This window comes from Phoca vitulina, unplaced genomic scaffold (assembly GCF_004348235.1).
Source record: "Phoca vitulina isolate PV1807 unplaced genomic scaffold, GSC_HSeal_1.0 scaffold56, whole genome shotgun sequence".
Classification (NCBI taxonomy): domain Eukaryota; kingdom Metazoa; phylum Chordata; class Mammalia; order Carnivora; family Phocidae; genus Phoca; species Phoca vitulina.
Genome location: NW_022589759.1, coordinates 10,754,477 through 10,771,764, shown reverse-complemented (window position 1 = coordinate 10,771,764; position 17,288 = coordinate 10,754,477). Strand labels below are relative to the sequence as shown.

The following is a 17,288-nucleotide window of genomic DNA, read 5'->3' as shown; positions in this document are numbered from 1 at the left end:
TTTTAAATTGCAGAATTAACACAAAAAAATTTAAGTATATCTTCCTGGCAATGAAACAGCATATTCTCTGAGACATAATTTATTTAAAACCAACCCCCCAAAAATACCGTCTTCTTCCTGATCAATGGTCTTAAGAAGGTTATTAATCAGATAATGGAAATGCTTAGTGGCTCACCTTTTCTCCGCAGTCTGCGTAAGATAAGGACATAAAAAGTAAACAGTTATTTTATTACATTGCCAGATAATGTGATTACTCTTTTACTTGGGCAGTTTTTGTGGACTTTATACCTGATCCATTTGTTCTATTTTTTGTACCTTTACTCATCCAGACATCAACTTCCTTTAAGAAGTTGGGATTTTACTGAGACAGACAATAGTACTAGTCAGATCTTTGTGAGGATATTAACATCCCCATTGCTATTTCAGGTATTTTTCTTTTAGCAAACTAATGGTGTATAAATTAAAGATACCCAAGATAGAATTCCCATTTAGTCATATAACAAGCAAAAAATAAACAACAGTAAGACCTGCTAGAAGAGTAGTTAATAGCTGAATAACTGCATGTCTAAAAGAAATACATGAATATATTATTATTAATACATTATATGGTAAAACCTCATTTAAAGCTCTAGCATTTAATGTGCTTCACGTTTTAAACTAGGATTCCTTGTCAAACAGTTTGTCGCAGTCTCATAATGGTGCTTCGTTTATACATTTAACTAGTATAGATATAGGGAGATAAAGACACAAAGATAGATATACGTAGAGAGTGACTGGACAGTCAAGCCAATGTTAGAACGAGATATTTAATCTTTAGAATACTGTTGCTTTGGGCAGAGATCATTGGGAAGATTTACAGACTAAAGGAGGGGTGTGTTGATAAGTCATTCTGTGTTACTCTGGAACGGGAACAAGTTATGAGTCACCTGTGGAATCTCGCTTGGCTCAAACGCAGAGCGCAGACAAAGGGTGGAAAATGTGCAGCCCAGGGATTGAGGGTCTAGGAATCCAGTGGCGTCTGCTTCTGGGTATTGCAGAGACTGAGCGTCAGAAGCAAAGCAGCTGGGCATGGCCGTTTAAGCTCCGAAGGCCTTGTCTGGGACCACATGCGATTTATCTGCTAAATCACAGAATATCATCCTCTGGGGCGTTTCTCCATCTGGTAGCATCGTAATATAATTTTTCACCCGTTGTCTAGTTACTCGTAAATTGCACCCACTGTGTAGCCATAATTAATCCATTTAAAATTTCTCCAAATTGGCTAATCGCCCTATGTTCTACATTGGAGATGATCTTTCTCTTCACTTACAAACACTGAATAATGTAAGATGGGAAAATTGTTTATAAGACATTTAAAACTGGTGACCCAGATATTATAGAGAATTTCTGGTCAGGCTATGCAGATAAGGATGGTGAGATTTAGACAGAGACAAAGCTGCACAGTATCTTCATAAGAACACAGTCAGACAGGGCCTCAGATGGCAATGTCATGGAGCACAGTGCTTGGCGGTGTTTTATTTGGTGTGTTGTTTTTTTTTGTTTGTTTAACAGGTTAGATCAAGGTTTCCTTGGACATGACAAATCCTGACATAATACCTTCCCCCAAATTAAAGGAGATAAATCACATGCATGGAACAAACTAGTTCCAGAGTCCATTCACGATTATGACTGTCTGGGTATCTCATCTGGGCCACTGTAATGTTGATGTTTATTTTATAATTGCTGTCGCCTGCTCTCTATAATAGACTTCATCAGTTTTTCACACTGAAATTATTCAGAATGTCTCTCTTGATACAAGAGGCCTATAACAAGATGCCAGACAATAGAAATATTTATAGCAACTCAACTGCTGAGAGGCAAAATATATAACAACAATTAGATACTCCGAATAAAATTATTACTTACTAATATAACTAATAATGGATATGTAGTGAATTTTTTAGATTTCAAGTGCAGAATTTGGTTGCCACGTTTATATTAGATTTATGAGCAAAGAATTGCTGTCCTTCTCAGGTAAGTTTGACCCAGCCAAAAATCAGCTCGGCCATTGGCAGTATTATGATTTGCTGTAGTGAATCCGCCCATTAAATCATATGCTCAGGAATCAACTGTGATTGGTGAGAAATCACAGTTTCTGGTGATAATGATTCACTGTGTTGGCTTGGTGGACTCCGTTAGAGTTATATGCACCTAATTGAAACTGGAAGGAAGAATCCTAGCTTTACAATATGACAGGTGATCCACGTTGCTGTTTTCACTGTACCTATTTTTGTCTAAAAACAACTACATCAGTTAATACCTCCACTGTTTTCATCAGAAAAGTCTAAGTATTAGGAAACTCTCAAACTCATGGTGACAGGCAGTAGTTTTCCAAATTCTATTTTTCATTTGAAAGCTTGACTTTTATCACTGGTAACATATATTGTCAGTTACTTTTTCTTGAAGTGACAGACTTACTTCACTCATTTCAGAGAAAGTATCTGTCGAATATCCAAGTCAAAACAACCATGGTTTATCAATCATTCTTTCAAATAAAAATGGTGTTCCATGAAGCCAAAAGTTGAGCTCACAAGTCAGCTTTTAACACAAACGCTTTTCCTGGGGACACCCACTGTACTTGGAGATACACCCCAAGTACTTTCCATTTCATCGCCCAAAATGTTAAAAAGGCATGTAGCCAAAGGTCAATATTTCATAAAATAAGTAATTTTTAGTGCTTCATCGAGGACACTCGTAAGTGAAGCTAGCTTTTTTCTTTTTTTCTGGGGTTGCCTGGCAGTGTAATAATGAATTCAGTGACCACTGTTACAGTCTGGTAGCCCTGCCTTAATTCATGCTAAGGTACCAGGAATTTTACCCAGCCTTGTTTTACATTAGCAGTGGGTGTGTCAACACAATGGAAAAGGCATCTTAGAATTATTATGAAAATAGCTTTGACCCCGTGGACCTCCTCAAAGTGTCCTGGGACCCAAAAGGGACTCACAGATCATACTTCGAAGAACTTCTGGCCCAATGTAATGCCAAGGTTGATGCCCATATATGGGCATAGTTAACAGTTGTGGTATTTAAATCTTTTATTTACAACCTTTACAACATTTACAGTGTTTCAGAATATCAGTATTCCTCATATAGAAATAAGCTAAATAATCTATATTATCCGTATGAATATATTTCACTAGTCAGGATTATTCAGATGCATATATCCTGTCCCTCCTATTCAGCAGTAGAACGAACTATTGCTAATCAACTGAATTACAGTGTTTAAATATTTAAGTACAAAGACACATTTAATCACTTTACCATCTTACTACTATCTATAATTTTAAAATAATTAAAATTTGTGTATTAATATGCAATGATCACATGGTCTTAGAGATGTGTTGGTAACATCTTGTGTTTAATGTAAAATGCATTAAAAAATTTAAAAAAAAATAAATGGAAACGCACTGAATAAATCCAGTATAATATGCGTGTAGAGTAAACGGAGGCGAACCCACCAGGCTGATAGAACTCAGAAACAAACTCAATATATTATGATACCACCTGATCCAGAAATACTTGAGGTTTGGATATTTTTTTAATTTATAGATACCAGATGCTCGATTTATGTGGAAAATAATTTTCTTATGACTTACTAAACAATGAAGTCCGCAGGGCTTCCATTTGGACACAAATTCTGATTTTGCGTTCTTTTTCTCCTCTCTCGCTAGGTTTGATAGCTGTTGTGGTCTTTATCTTGCTGTGCATCGCTGCCGTAGCCGTTCGCATTTATCAGCAGAAAAGGTTATACAAAAGAAACGAGGCAAAAAGGTCAGAGAACGTAGACAGTGCTGAGGCTGTTTTGAAAAGTGAGCTTAATATACAAAGTGCAGTCAATGAAAATCAGAAAGAGTACTTCTTCTGATTGGCGGCTGTGATTTAACTTGCGATTCCGGCAGTCTGTTTTAATAGCCAGGGGCTCTCGATGGACAAGAAAAGGTTCTTACACTGAATGTACAGGCAATGGATTTTCAGCACTGCCATCTTGCCATATCCAGACTCGAGATGGCTGCGGGAGGCCTCATCCGGTGACGTATTTCCCATAGCAGTCGTTCTAGAGAACAAGGAATTCGATATTGCTCTTAATTTCCAACTGTTCTGATAGGATCTAAAATGGAAGTTTGACTGGCTTGATGACTACGGTTTTTGAACGTGAAAACTGTAGCCCTGGTCTCTCAACCATGTGATACATCACTTTTGTTAGAGGTAAAAAATCAAAATTGGATGATAATAACTTGCTTTTTTTGAGAACATGCTCTGTGTTTGCTTTAGTGTCCCTCCAGTGTTATTCATAGACCTGGAAATGCTTCTCAGATCCTGTTTGGCTGGTGTTTGCATCTTCAGTGGCCAAAAGTATATCAACCCTTTGCCTTTCTCTGTATTACATTCAATACAATTTATCAATAGTCTTGAAAGATGTTTTGTTGTCGTTGCTTTGATCGTATTGCTCTTTTTCTATTTGACTCTTCTTAATGATTTTGAACGCATTAGGTTTTGAGTGTCAGACTTTAGCTCTGAATGTAAAATCCATATGTGACAAGACGCAGAGAGTGCATTGGTTGTCAGAGTGTGGTGTCCTACCTTTTAAATTTCTCATCATCTGCTATCCGTGTTCAGTGGTGGCAGTAGGGAAGACGCTGGATAAATGCCAATTTCCCAAAGAATGTGAAGTGTTTGCAACTACCAAGCTTGTTGATATAAAAAACACAATTCTTAACAATGCCAAAAAAATTATTTTTATTTACAACTGTAATGTCTCGTATGAAACGTACTTTTGAGAATACTTTCCCTGAGCCTTATGCCAGTTTTGTTTTTTTTTCAGGTTTGTATTTCTGTTTTTCTAAAGCTTGTCACCAAATTTTCTTTGATCTCCCTTGACTATATTCCACGGAGCACATTCCTGATGCATTAAAAAGAAAAAGGGACAATTTGAGGTAGAGAGCTCCGTTCCCCATTCTAAAACATATACCCCTTTAGGCATACATTTTTCCATGCACTGACCTCCAGGATAGACTTTTTGAAATAGAAACTGCAATCATGCCCCCTTTCACCAAAGCCAGTGGAGTAGTTAAAGGATGCTCACTCTAAGGGGTGATGGCATATTATCTGATCTGTGCGAAGTCTGCCATTCTGTCATGTCTCATTTATGGTGATGGGGTAATTTCTTAAAAAGTACCAGAAATCAATATAACCTACTAACTAGTACATTCTGATTAGGGTGTGTATACATACCAAGAGATCAGAGAATTATCAGTAACCTTATGAAACTTGTTACAATAATGGATTTTGAGGCAAAGCAAATAAGATGCGTGCATGTAGTTATCTTGAAATTTCATAAGCCAATTATATAATAAAGGCACTTTGCTATTTATGCTCACACATTCCTGGTGCCTGGCAAGGAAAAATTGGATTCCTTCATTTGTTCACACCAGAACAATTTGGAAATATATAAATTAAGCATCATATTTTCCTTCTTAACCTCCTTACAAAAGCGGCCTGTCTTTCCCATAGATCTATAACCATTTTACTGTTTCTGTAAATGCCTGACTAAATCTTAGGATATGAATTAACATAGTAGCTTATGAAGGATCTATGTTGATAAATGGCATACTTTTTTTTTTTTAACTGAAAGACTTGAAGGATTGAACACAGAAACGGTAGTTTTTATTTGATGCAAAGCTGAATACAAGCATAATAACAGCTCTGAATCTGTTGCAAGTGTTCATGTGATTTAGTAGCCGCATTAACCTGGTTGGGGATGTAGACAGGTTTATAGATGGTGAAGCCTCATGGTTCTGTGTGGTCTGCATTGCTAGAAACTGCAGCATTATGGCATCAAAACGCATTGATTCATCATATGTCATGATTTTCATGTCCTGATTTGTAATCTATTCCTTCTTTTTTTCTTAATAAAATGCACTTTTGAAGTAAAATGCAGAATATATTTTAAGAGATGTATAAAAGTTTAAAATGAGGGAATTATACTGGATTTTCATTTTCTTAAAACAGTAAAAAGATGTGTAGATGTTCACCTTCTTTACTGGTGGTCTGTGTTTTTTAAGCCTTTTGGTACATCCCGTGATTATTATGAATTATTAACAAAAACTGCATTTGTCATGCATTTTCCTTTTAAGTGGATGCAAAAGTGACAGAAAAAAATTAGAAATATGTTTATTGATTATAACAAGTAGAGGCAGTTAAACTACATTTAAAGTTTTGCCAGAGACAATATTTTGTCAGCAATTGTTTGTTGAAATGTTTTGTATTTTTAAATTGGTGATATCCTTCGACTTCTGCAGAGAGAATTTGGCCAGTGAGCACTATATTGATACACAGGATTATATGGAGGAATATAGTGTACCCTTCTATGATATAAAAGTTTAAAAAATTCTTATCTGTGATTTCAAATGAAAACAATATATAATTAACATTCTCTTTTTGAGATGACTAACTTTCCAAATCTCATTAAATTCAGATGTACAGTATGCAAACAGAGTGGAGTTAATGTGGCACTGAAGACTTGCCTCTATGAAATGGGGGTCATCTGTGGGAAATGGCATCTTCATTTTGTGGAAGCTGTGTCACTGAAATGGCCCTTGTCCACTCTAAGAAATAGCTTCATTTTTTAAAAAATCCTTTCCTAAGTGTCACTCTTTGAAACACATTTAATAAATTCTTTAGACAGCAAGGTAAACAAGGAAAAGCAACAGACAGCCAACCAAACAGAAGCCAATTATTTAAAAGTGTTATCGGTAAAAAATAAAACTCTCAGTTATTTTACCAGCAAAAGTGGGTTTACTCAGGGAGAGCAGAGAAATGTAATCTGGGACAAGAGCCTATGGCAAAATTGTAGGCAAGTTGGCTGAACAAAGGGGTGGGGAGGATGCTGTGGAGTGGCTTTTCATTGGCTGAGCTGTGACTGCCTCTCATTGGCTGGGCTGTTGCCGGGTAGGGGAGGAGGAAAGCCCTTTTCTCTGCTGGGGTAGTAAAGTAGTTTCCAGTGCGAGGTGGTCTTTTCCTATTGGGCCTGCAGTTGAGTGATAGGACTTCAGGGCTCCCGCTGTTGCCCTCCCCCACTCTATTCTACATGAGGTTTCCTTTTATAAAATTTTCACAAAATCATCTTTCTTTAGTTGGTATTGTTCTTCCTATATAACGGAATCTTGGAACAATGTCCATCATGCACCTGGAGAGCACTGATATGTTGTTATATAATAATATCTATAGTGCAGACCGCTCAGTTTTACCAATGAAATGTCTAGGATGCAGATAAATGAGGTGATGTTCCCAAAGGGATATGTAGCAATGCGAAAATGGTGAAGCTGTGACTAGAATTTCCTTTTTACTCCACATGTTGCTGATCTTGGTACTTCCAAGACCTCGAGTTTTGACAGTTATCTAGTGGTGTAGAAAATTTGAAGGAACTTGGTGTCCTTTTTGACAAGAATGACCTATAGTTCTAATCTTTCCGGTATCCTTTAAAATGAACATAAACCTTTATCTGATAGGTCAGATTTGGTTTTCTTTAAAAAATGTGTATTAAGTTGATGGCCCTAGACTCCAGGAGAGATAATTATAACTGGAGCATTTTTATGTAGTCTTTGTGAAATACATAATGTGAGTTAGATCTGACAGATTGAGTCACCAAATATTTTCCTTATAATGAAGAAACAGATGACATAGACCCAACTCATATCAACCTATGTTCAGTTGATTGACTTTCCAGTCCTGTGTCAACTACATGATGAATCTACCAGAAACCTTCAGGATGTCCTGGCAGTTCTTTTATTTTCCCAAAGTTTTGGGTGATGGAGAGTGGTAACGGAAGAAAGAGAATAGAAGCCCACTGTCTGTGTGTTGGGGACATGTGCGAGTGAGCACATGCATGTGTACAAGAAGGAATACAAAATGAGGAAGAGAATATGAAATAGTTTACATATAATTTAGTAAAAGAGTTGGACTTTTGGTGTGGCAGTAGCTTCCCTGGGGGATGGTTTTGAAGATTTGCAAATGAAAATAAATGGAATGGAAAACGATTTGACCCATGATTGTAATGGCTTCGCCAGTGCAGTCGTTTTTCCCTTCTTTTCCCTACTTACTTACTTACTTATTTATTTATTTATTTATTTATTTATTTATTTATTTATTTTTAAAGATTTTATTTATCTTTTGACACACAGAGAGAGATAGCAAGAGAGGTATCACAAGCAGGGGGAGTGGGAGAGGGAGAAGCAGGCTTCCCGCTGAGCAGGGAGCCTGATGCGGGGCTCGATCCCAGGACCCTGGGATCATGACCTGAACCGAAGGCAGACGCTTAACGACTGAGCCACCTAGGCGCCCCTCTTTTCCCTATTTATAACATATTTAAATTTTTGTTAAAAAATACATGAATATATTTAAAAAATGGAACCAGCATAAGAAATCTTGCAAGGAAAAACAGTTCTCTGTTGCCATATCCCCTCCTGGTCACCTTCGGCTCCTTTAGCTGCCTCTTGGGAGCTGTCTCCATTTTTTAGTCACATGCTATAGCAGACTGGGATCCCTGGGAGGTAAACTCAGAAATAGCAGTTATCATGAAGGACATTTATCAGGGGTACTGTCCGGAACAACATCTGTGGGGGGCAGAGGGGACAAGGCAGGATGGGACTGATGGAGAAGCTGGGCTGCGGGGCAGTCACCCAAGGGTGCAGCCAATCCTGCTCCTAGGGCCCCTTAAAGATGTCCTGAGTGGGAGTGAGGGGGCTGGGTATTTACACTCTTGTATCAACCAGGCATTGGGTGTTGACTGCCCGGTGAAGTGGGCATAAACTTGGACAAACAGCTCTCTTCAGCTTCAGCAGCTCCTAAAGGAGGAGGACAAAAACTGCTCAGTGTCTGGGGGAAATAAATCCTTCAGTCCTGCAACAGGGATCTGGGTGGCCCAGCTCAGCATCCCTGAGGGTTCACCCTGCTGGTGAGCCTCACTTCCTGGGAAACATACACGAGGAAGGAGGATGGAACAGACCACAGACCCTGCCCCTGCAGGAGATCTCTTGGCTGCAGCTGGTACTCATTCTCTCCCTCCTCCGCTGCCCATGCAGGACTCCAATCACTCCGGCTGACAGCCCTGCAGAGAGTTTGAACCCTTGTCTCCTACGACCTCTCAAGCTATAGCTGCTGCTCTTTTGCATTTACCGTTAAAATTGGTCAAAGGAGTATCTACTTGCCAAACATATTCCTCCTTGTCCCTAAAGTGTGACAGTGACTCTCTCTTATCACCAGTCAGGGACAATTACCCCTGACATAGCCGCCCACAAAACATTGCATCAGCCAAAGATCCACGTTACAGCAAAGGATCTATGGGAGTGAGCACATTTCCGTGAGATCTGCTGGTCCTTCCGTATCATACCCTCAGAAGGTCTCTGTAGATCCTCAAAAGGTGGTGTTGGCTGATACCTTACAGGTGATAAAGACAACTCATATCTGAAATAAGTAATGATTCCAATCAAAAGTAACGTCTAGTCCTTTCAGGATAGAAAAGATCTGATTAGTCAACTTGCCAGAAAATTGGTGTTTTTATAGAGGGGAACCATTCTGGGGAATGGACACTGGTCTCTGTGGCTGAGCATTTGAACGTTCAGGAGTGATGTTATATCAGTCCTGAGGAGCTCATGCTTCCATTCCCGCCTCCACAGCTACTCTGTTCATGCATCCATTGACCTAGCAGTGACCAGTGATTGAGGTTGGTTGATACTAACTGCTTAAGTCATTCTGTCTACTTGGCTGTTCAGTGATTGTCTCATGGCGCATATGCTTTCTGGTGGCCAAAGATCTTTACATTTTGTGCCCACCCCATAGGTACATCCATCTGCTTCTATTTCAGACCTTCTTGTCTCTGATCTTCCAAATCTCCTAGGACCCTGACAAACTGGCCAAATTACTGCCCATAAGTCCATATATATTATAACCTTGAGCCCTTTCTTTCACACAAACCAGATGACCATGGCATCATCCAGAAGTTCTGCTCCTTTGGAGGGTTTCTCCTCACCACCATCTTTCTGTGGCCCTCTGATTACAACTCTAGTGACTGGTGTTACCTTCCATTTCAGCTTGCGCTCACGTTCTCAATCAAGCCGTCTGTGCACCAGGTTCATACTTCTCCCTTCTCCGGCAGCTGGTAATAGGGGTCATTCGTGCAACTCTAAGTGTAAGCTGCGGGAACTGTGCTGGAGAAGACTAGTGGATGATGTAAGGATCTGGCCCGGTGGCTTGTGTAGCTTGTTTGTGCCCGCTCATGCTTGATCCCACGTGTACCGTTTCCCATTTGTGTTGGCTTTCAGCTGAGCCCAGATGACTTGTGACTTGGTGGGTCTGAGAGAACCCAGCTCATTATAGGCAAATTTGCCCACAGTTAGTGAGGCACTTCCTCTGTAGCAGGGTTCAGTAGCGTGTCAGGAGATTTTATTTTTATTTATTTATTTTTTTAAAGATTTTATTTGTTTATTTGTCAGAGAGAAAGAGAGCACAAGCAGGGGGAGCGGCAGGCAGAGGGAGAAGCAGGCTCCCCGCTGAGCAAGGAGCCCGATGCGGGACTCGATCCCAGGACCCTGGAATCATGAGCTGAGCCGAAGGCAGACGCTTAACCAACTGAGCCACCCAGGCGTCCCAGGAGATTTTTTTTGTTTTTAAGAGAGTTGTATATTTCTCTGCTGCAGATGACATGGCACTGCTCCCAAACCTTGAATTTCTGCAGTGTGATGTTCCTGTTGTCAATGGTCAATGACATCTGCACAGTGTATCGTACGGTGACACCACCTAGGGGCTGTAGGGTGTATGGTCCGAGGGGCTGGACTCCTTATCTGCTGTCTAGACCCACTGTAGAACCTGTTCTCGTTCAGCCCCATTCAAAGCTGGCTGAAGCCTTACATGTCACCCAGTGTTTGGTCACAGATCTATTCCCAAGTGTGGAAAAGGCTGCTTCCAGAACCCAAAGAAGCCTACCAGGCGCCGTGCTATTTTTTTCACAGTGGGAAATGAGAGAGGCAAGACTTTGTTATTGACTTTGGAGAGAGGTCCCAGCATGCCCTAGATGAGGGGTCAGCAAACTTTCTGTAGAATGTTTTAGGCTTGTGGGCCATAGAGTCTCTGCCACAACTCCTCAACTCCGTCATTGTCACATGAGAGCATCCATAGACAATATGGAAAAAAAAAAAGAGTATAGCTGTATTCCCCCAAAGCTGTGCACAAAGCAGGAAGTAGGCTAGAATTGATCCACAGGCCATAGTTTTCAGACCTCTGCCCTAAAACCCTAGATTCTTAATCATTGTTACCCATTGGGCGAATAGAAAGGGCTAGTGTGCTCTGCAGGATGTCTCAATGATACAGGTCTCTTCAGACTACACCATGACAGAAGGAGGGAGTGCTAACATAGCTTTGGGGCAAGACCGTTGTCCATTCTAGGTAACTACGGTCTGTTTCTAAATTTCCTTTCTGATAGGTTTGGAAAAGGACACATTTTTCACATCCACATCCATACACTATACCTGAGACCATGTTACTCTAGCAAAAGTACCAACATCCAGTACAGCAGCTACAATTGGGGCTCCTGCAATTTATTGCCTCTCTACCCACGTAAGTCTGTACTCAGGATGCAGAGACTAGGATGTGGGCAGCTTTGAGGGGGCCATTAGTCTACCTGCAATACCCCCCCCGCCATTGACTGTGATTTTCTCCATCCAACTCCATCCTGATGTCCTTCATTCCAGATCCTTCTTGTTTGAACTCTTCTAGAAAGAAGTCTATATTCAGGTGTCCCTTGGTGCTTTTATGTGTCAAATGCTGATGAAGTATTGCAATGTCTGGTCCATTCCTTGACTTAATTTTTCTCACTTTCCTTATGTGGAAGAAATGCCAATTGTCAGTGAATCTAGCACAGTGGAACCAGGGCTCTTCCCATGGCCCTGGCTTCCTGCCTACCTTCCTTCCTCCTGAGAACAGTTTAGAACTACTCATAACTTGATTTGCTCAGGGCCTTCATATTGCCTCTCCGACAATTAGGAGCCTTAACCGTTGTTTTTTGAAAAGCCATTAAACTAATACCTGTTTTATCAAGCCGTAAGCTAGCAAGAGCAGTTCTTATTGTGATTCTTTGCATCAGGCCACACTAAGTTGTGTTTGCTCTTAATAAAATAATTTCTTTATTCCATGTGCTGATATTAGACATGGCTATATGCCCACTGAACTAACACATCTGCTTCCAAGGTGTTCGTGTGAGAAACTTTCTGATAAATTATGTTGCTGTGAATGAATTCATATTTTCATTGAAAATAAGCTGTTATAAATGATTCATGTTTCTCTGCATTTTCAACAGGAACAAATTAATTTTTTAATTGAGTAGTGAAATGACCTGTTCTTCCAAAATAAATATTAAAAGAAGATGATTACAAATGACCATGATGATTGAGACTCTTTATAATAATTTTTTTCACTTGCTTAAGATGTTTGACAAACTTTTCTTGGTAGAAATCCATAGCACCAAATAAATTATTGTAGAATGGCATCTTCTGGAATAGGATTGTAGTTATATGAAAGAACATAAGCTAAATGTAATGAAAGCACCACATTTCATCATAACTAGGAATTATAACAAATACTGACCAAATGCATTTCAACTTAGAATCTTTATATTATGAACTATAGTGGTGATAATGCTAATAATAGTTTCTGAACGGTATCACGTTATCTGTCTACACATTTATTTTCTACCTGTAATTTGTATAAAGAGATAGCAAATCTCTTATCTTTCCTGATGACTTTCTTAGTGGAAATTTAGTACACTTCAATCTTACCATAGTTGAAATTTCATGATGTATAAAATTGATATGGTGCTAAAATGCCTCTAAAAACTTCTTTGAGCAATTTCTACTTTTCTTTTGGCTTCTATCATGAAATTGAAGCTGAGCTACAGAATTTAAGCTATAAAACATAATAAAAACATAGAGTCCATCTTCTTCTTGAAATCCTAAATTTGAAGGGAAATACTTTCTGAGATATTAATAATATTGTACAAGCAAAATTGCTACTAAATTGCCAAAACAAATCATAATTACACCCATGCAACTATTTTTTGCCATGTGAATGTTTTTCTACTGAAGGAATGGGCCAGGGGAAAGGTATAGAATCTCCCACTGGCTCCTGGACAGCTCAGGGAAACCAAGGCAGACTTCAACCCAATTCCTTCAGCCTTTAGATACCATCCTTTCCCTTAATATCCAAATAAAAATAGTTTGAGCTCCTATCTCGAGACCATAGGAATTTGGATCCTTTAAGTGGGTACCTCCTCCCCCCCAAAATTTTCTGGAGGTCATGGAAGGAATGATATCATATTCTACAAACCCATCTTGGTCATTGAAAGTTACTCCAGCGAGCTGCCCACATTGGACCATGACTCTAGTGACCAAACAAAAGTTTAAGCTCAGTAGATGATCTCTTGTTTAGGACCAGCTTCTAGCTATAGCTCGGGTTTTTCCCTTAATTTACCAAATACAGGGAAGACCAGACTGCAGCATTTCAGAAAAAATTATGGACATCTTGGAAATAATGCAGTAATAAAGTAATAATAATGCAGAACAACTGAATTCAATTGGATATCAATTATCACAGTTCCTAGAGTCCATCAATCAGGCGATTCCAGTGAGTTGTCCTCCTTAGTCTTCTGTCCAGCTACTTTCTCACCCAGGGTGGTATGATTTTCCTTCCCACTCCCAAAACATAAAGAGCACAGCCAAGTGGGAGGACAGTTCCTTGCCAACACCTGATTTCTTGCTGCCCCAGGGTGAACATTCATATTACTTGGTGGAAACTTATACTCAGACCCAAGATAGGGTCTAGCTCCCAAGGCAGTGCCAGGACAAAGTGCTCGATGGCCAATTTCCTGAAGTACAGAACGTCCATCCTTGGACAGGGCCAGGTGGAGGATTTTGACATACTGTCTCTGGTACATTCTATGGACTCCCCATTGGGTTACCATGAACATCGACCTCATCGTCCACACTCTAAGCCTCATTCCAACAAAGTGTCTACCTGCAACTCTCTGCTGCTGGTCGCCTGTGGTGCTTCCCATTTTATGGAATAGCATCATCAGCCCCCTCATTGTCAGAAGCTGAAATCAAACCAGGAGGCCCCTTTCATCATAATCCCCATCTGATTGGTCACCAAGATTCATCCCTTAAACATCTCATAAATCTATCTATCTGTTCTCTCTTTTTCCACCCCTCCCACTCAAGGTATTGCCATCCTTTGGATAATCCGCTAAAGTGGCTTCCTAAATTATCTGTCCACATCAGGACCGCAACCTCCCCCCTCCTAGCCCTTCTCTGCTCTGAAGACCTTCCTATTTGTCATCTCATACCCTCCCTCTTTAGAAGCTTCTCTTTGCTCTGAGGATAGAGGACATGGTGACCATACAGCCCACACGGGTTATGCTGATTGTCCCAGATTAATTATAAACATGTCAGATTTCATTATCAAGAATATATTCCATTTTTAATGATAAATTATGTGGCTAACCTAAACAAAATCACGATCTGGCCCCTGCTTCATCTCAGACAGAGATACCCCTGTTTTTTTCCACACTAATATTGTTTCAGTTCAGTTTCATTTATTTTCTATCCATCCCCCATCCCCATTGCATAAAATTTGAGTTTGCTGTTCCTTTGTAGTAAATCCCTTTCTCTTCAAATTAATTAGTTAATTAATTTCCATCATTTTGAGCATCAGTTTTTTTCAGCAAAGCTTTCCAAGTTCTCCCTTTCAAGGTCAAAGTGTCCTCCTGGAAAAAACAGCACTTGTGTGTCTTCTTCATGAGACTGAGCCCCATGAGATCAAGAGATACGGCTCTTTGTGTTTCAAATTCAGTCCTGTTACCAAGCACAGCGCCAGATGTTTACAGCCACCCAAGAGAGTTAACTGAATATACACCGATTAAATACATAATGACTTAGAACTGGTCATCTTCTGTATACATATAATCGTAGGGTCAATTTCTTGTGACCCACCCCTGAAGAAAGGAAGACTGCCGCAGGCATGACTGACTATGTTTACCTCCCAAACTGGATCACTAGTCATGCTGAAACACAAGTTCGCTTATTACAAAATAGATTGACCCATCCCCACACCACTGTACTTGTCAATAAAGCTTCTTTAATCAGTGTCTCACGTAATATTACATCATTGCTAAAATCAGTCTTCTTTGACTATCTTACAAGCTAACAGCAGAACAAAAGGCAAACGTTCACTAGTTAACAATTCTTACATTATCTAGCTCTATATCCCTCATTTGCTCTTAATAAAATACATTAGCCTTCACCCTACTTTTCCATATTTCACGAACAGAGTGCTACTCCAGACATTTTCTTCCGTCCGTTCCATATTAGTCATGCCATTAGGTAGAATTGAAAGCTACTCGCTCAACAGTTATCTGATGTAACACTGTTTCCTTGAGTCGATGGAAGAGGTATACAATATGTGGTCACAATTGCAAACACTGTTAGGAGCATTTAGATTAATTTCAAAGAAAAAGGGTACAGTGGGACATAATAGCTTAGACTGTGTGTTTGAAATGGAAAAAAATTGGAGGTGTTAGTATTGCAATAACTTTCCATAATTTGCAATTGTATGATTTATATTTTCTAATAGAAATTTTTGGGTGTTTTTTGAGATTTGCAAATTTTTGTTGGGTTTGAAAATTGCTTTACTTGAAATCCACATGGATTGGGAGAGGGCAGAGGGGGAGAGAGAGGGAGACAGAGGGAGAGCGGGGGGGGGGGGGGGGGGGAGAACACTCTTGACTGGATGTTTCCAGTTGCTTCCATGCTTTGGCTCCGAGGAGCTAGAATGCAGCCCCCTGCTGTGGCTCACACAAGAGTCAGCATGGCTCCATTTGAGAGTGACTCTGGCATGCAGGATGATTGAGGGTGATTGCTTTCATTTACTTGATTAAAATTGGTCGAAACATAGACAGTCCTCCAGTTGTTGTTTTTTTTTATGCAGCTTGCTGACTACTGTTCTTCTTTTTAAATGGACATTTACTACCTATTTAGAACAATAAAATACCTCAAAGCAAACATTAAGCAAAATGTAGCTTATCTATCACATGCCCAACTCCTCTTGATAGTAATAAGTATGAATACAGTGTCCATTACATGGCAAATTCTACATTTTTACAAGTTCCTTTATAGATTCATTTTGTGATCACTAATAAACCTATTTAGAAAGCATCCAATTAAGAAAACCTTAATGAAAGCCAATTACTCAGTGCCCTAAATTTGCTAAATTTTATTTTTGAGGTACTGAAATGTGTTTTAAATGGGTCATATTATATACATTAGTACTAAAAATGTTGCCCTTGTTCAATACCAGTTTACCCACAATAACACTTATGGGCAATTAACATTTCATTTTGCGTGCTATATTCATCAGTAATTTTATTTATTGTAATGTTTAAAGAGTGTAACTACATTTATAATAAATGCATTTTATTAGTGATCAAGCTGGACCTCCACTCCTCAGCCGACTTGGCAGTTGCATGGGTCGATGTGTGCATTCATATATTAGTAGCAACTTTCAGACCCATGAACTCAAGTGCGTTCCAGGAAGGAAACTGACGTCCCAGTTGTGTTTTAAGTTCAATTTGCAGATAACACAAGAAAGGATAGGTCCCAATGAAAATACTATGTCTCTATCTTTTTAAAAGAGTGTTTTTATTTGAAATCATTTTAGACTTACAGAAAAGTTGTAAAATTGGTACAGAATCGACATCTACCCTTCACTCAGATTCCCTAAGGTTAACAACAATTAGGAAAATCTAGGCAATTCTCATTGGACACTAACCTACAGATTTTACCCAGATTCCTCCAGTGTGCCCCCTAATATCCTATTTTCGTTCTGGGATCCAGCCCAGGATCCCCAATTGCACATAGCAACTGAGGTCTTTAATGACCTTCCATCCACGATAGTTCCTTAGTCTGTCCTTGTCTTTCATGACCTTGACTCTTCTGATTTTTTAGAATGTCACTCAATTTTGTAGAATGTCACTCAATTTTGGTTTGCCTAGTGTTTTCCCATTATTAAATAGCTCAATTTAATATAAGCTCATATGCATTTTTTGGCAAGAATAGCACAGAAGAGATGTTGTGTCCTCAGTTCATAATAGCACAGGGTACATGATGTCAATATGTCTTATTACTTGCAATACGGGCCTCAAATTCTTG

At 39.4% G+C, this 17,288-nt stretch overlaps 1 protein-coding gene across 3 annotated transcripts in view; it reads left to right on the top strand.

Annotated features, from left to right (window-relative positions):
* Positions 1 to 17,288, top strand: part of CNTNAP4 (contactin associated protein family member 4) — a 370,539-nt gene that overhangs the window by 252,413 nt on the left and 100,838 nt on the right. For 2 of the 3 annotated variants that reach the window (XM_032389868.1, XM_032389867.1), the window contains exon 24: positions 3,711 to 8,114. In XM_032389868.1, coding sequence (XP_032245759.1) covers positions 3,711 to 3,904 — 194 coding nt within the window. In that variant the 3' untranslated portion in view covers positions 3,905 to 8,114. Of the gene's footprint in view, positions 1 to 3,710; positions 8,115 to 17,288 lie in introns of those variants that run through there. The other variant, XM_032389870.1, reaches the window with a different exon arrangement.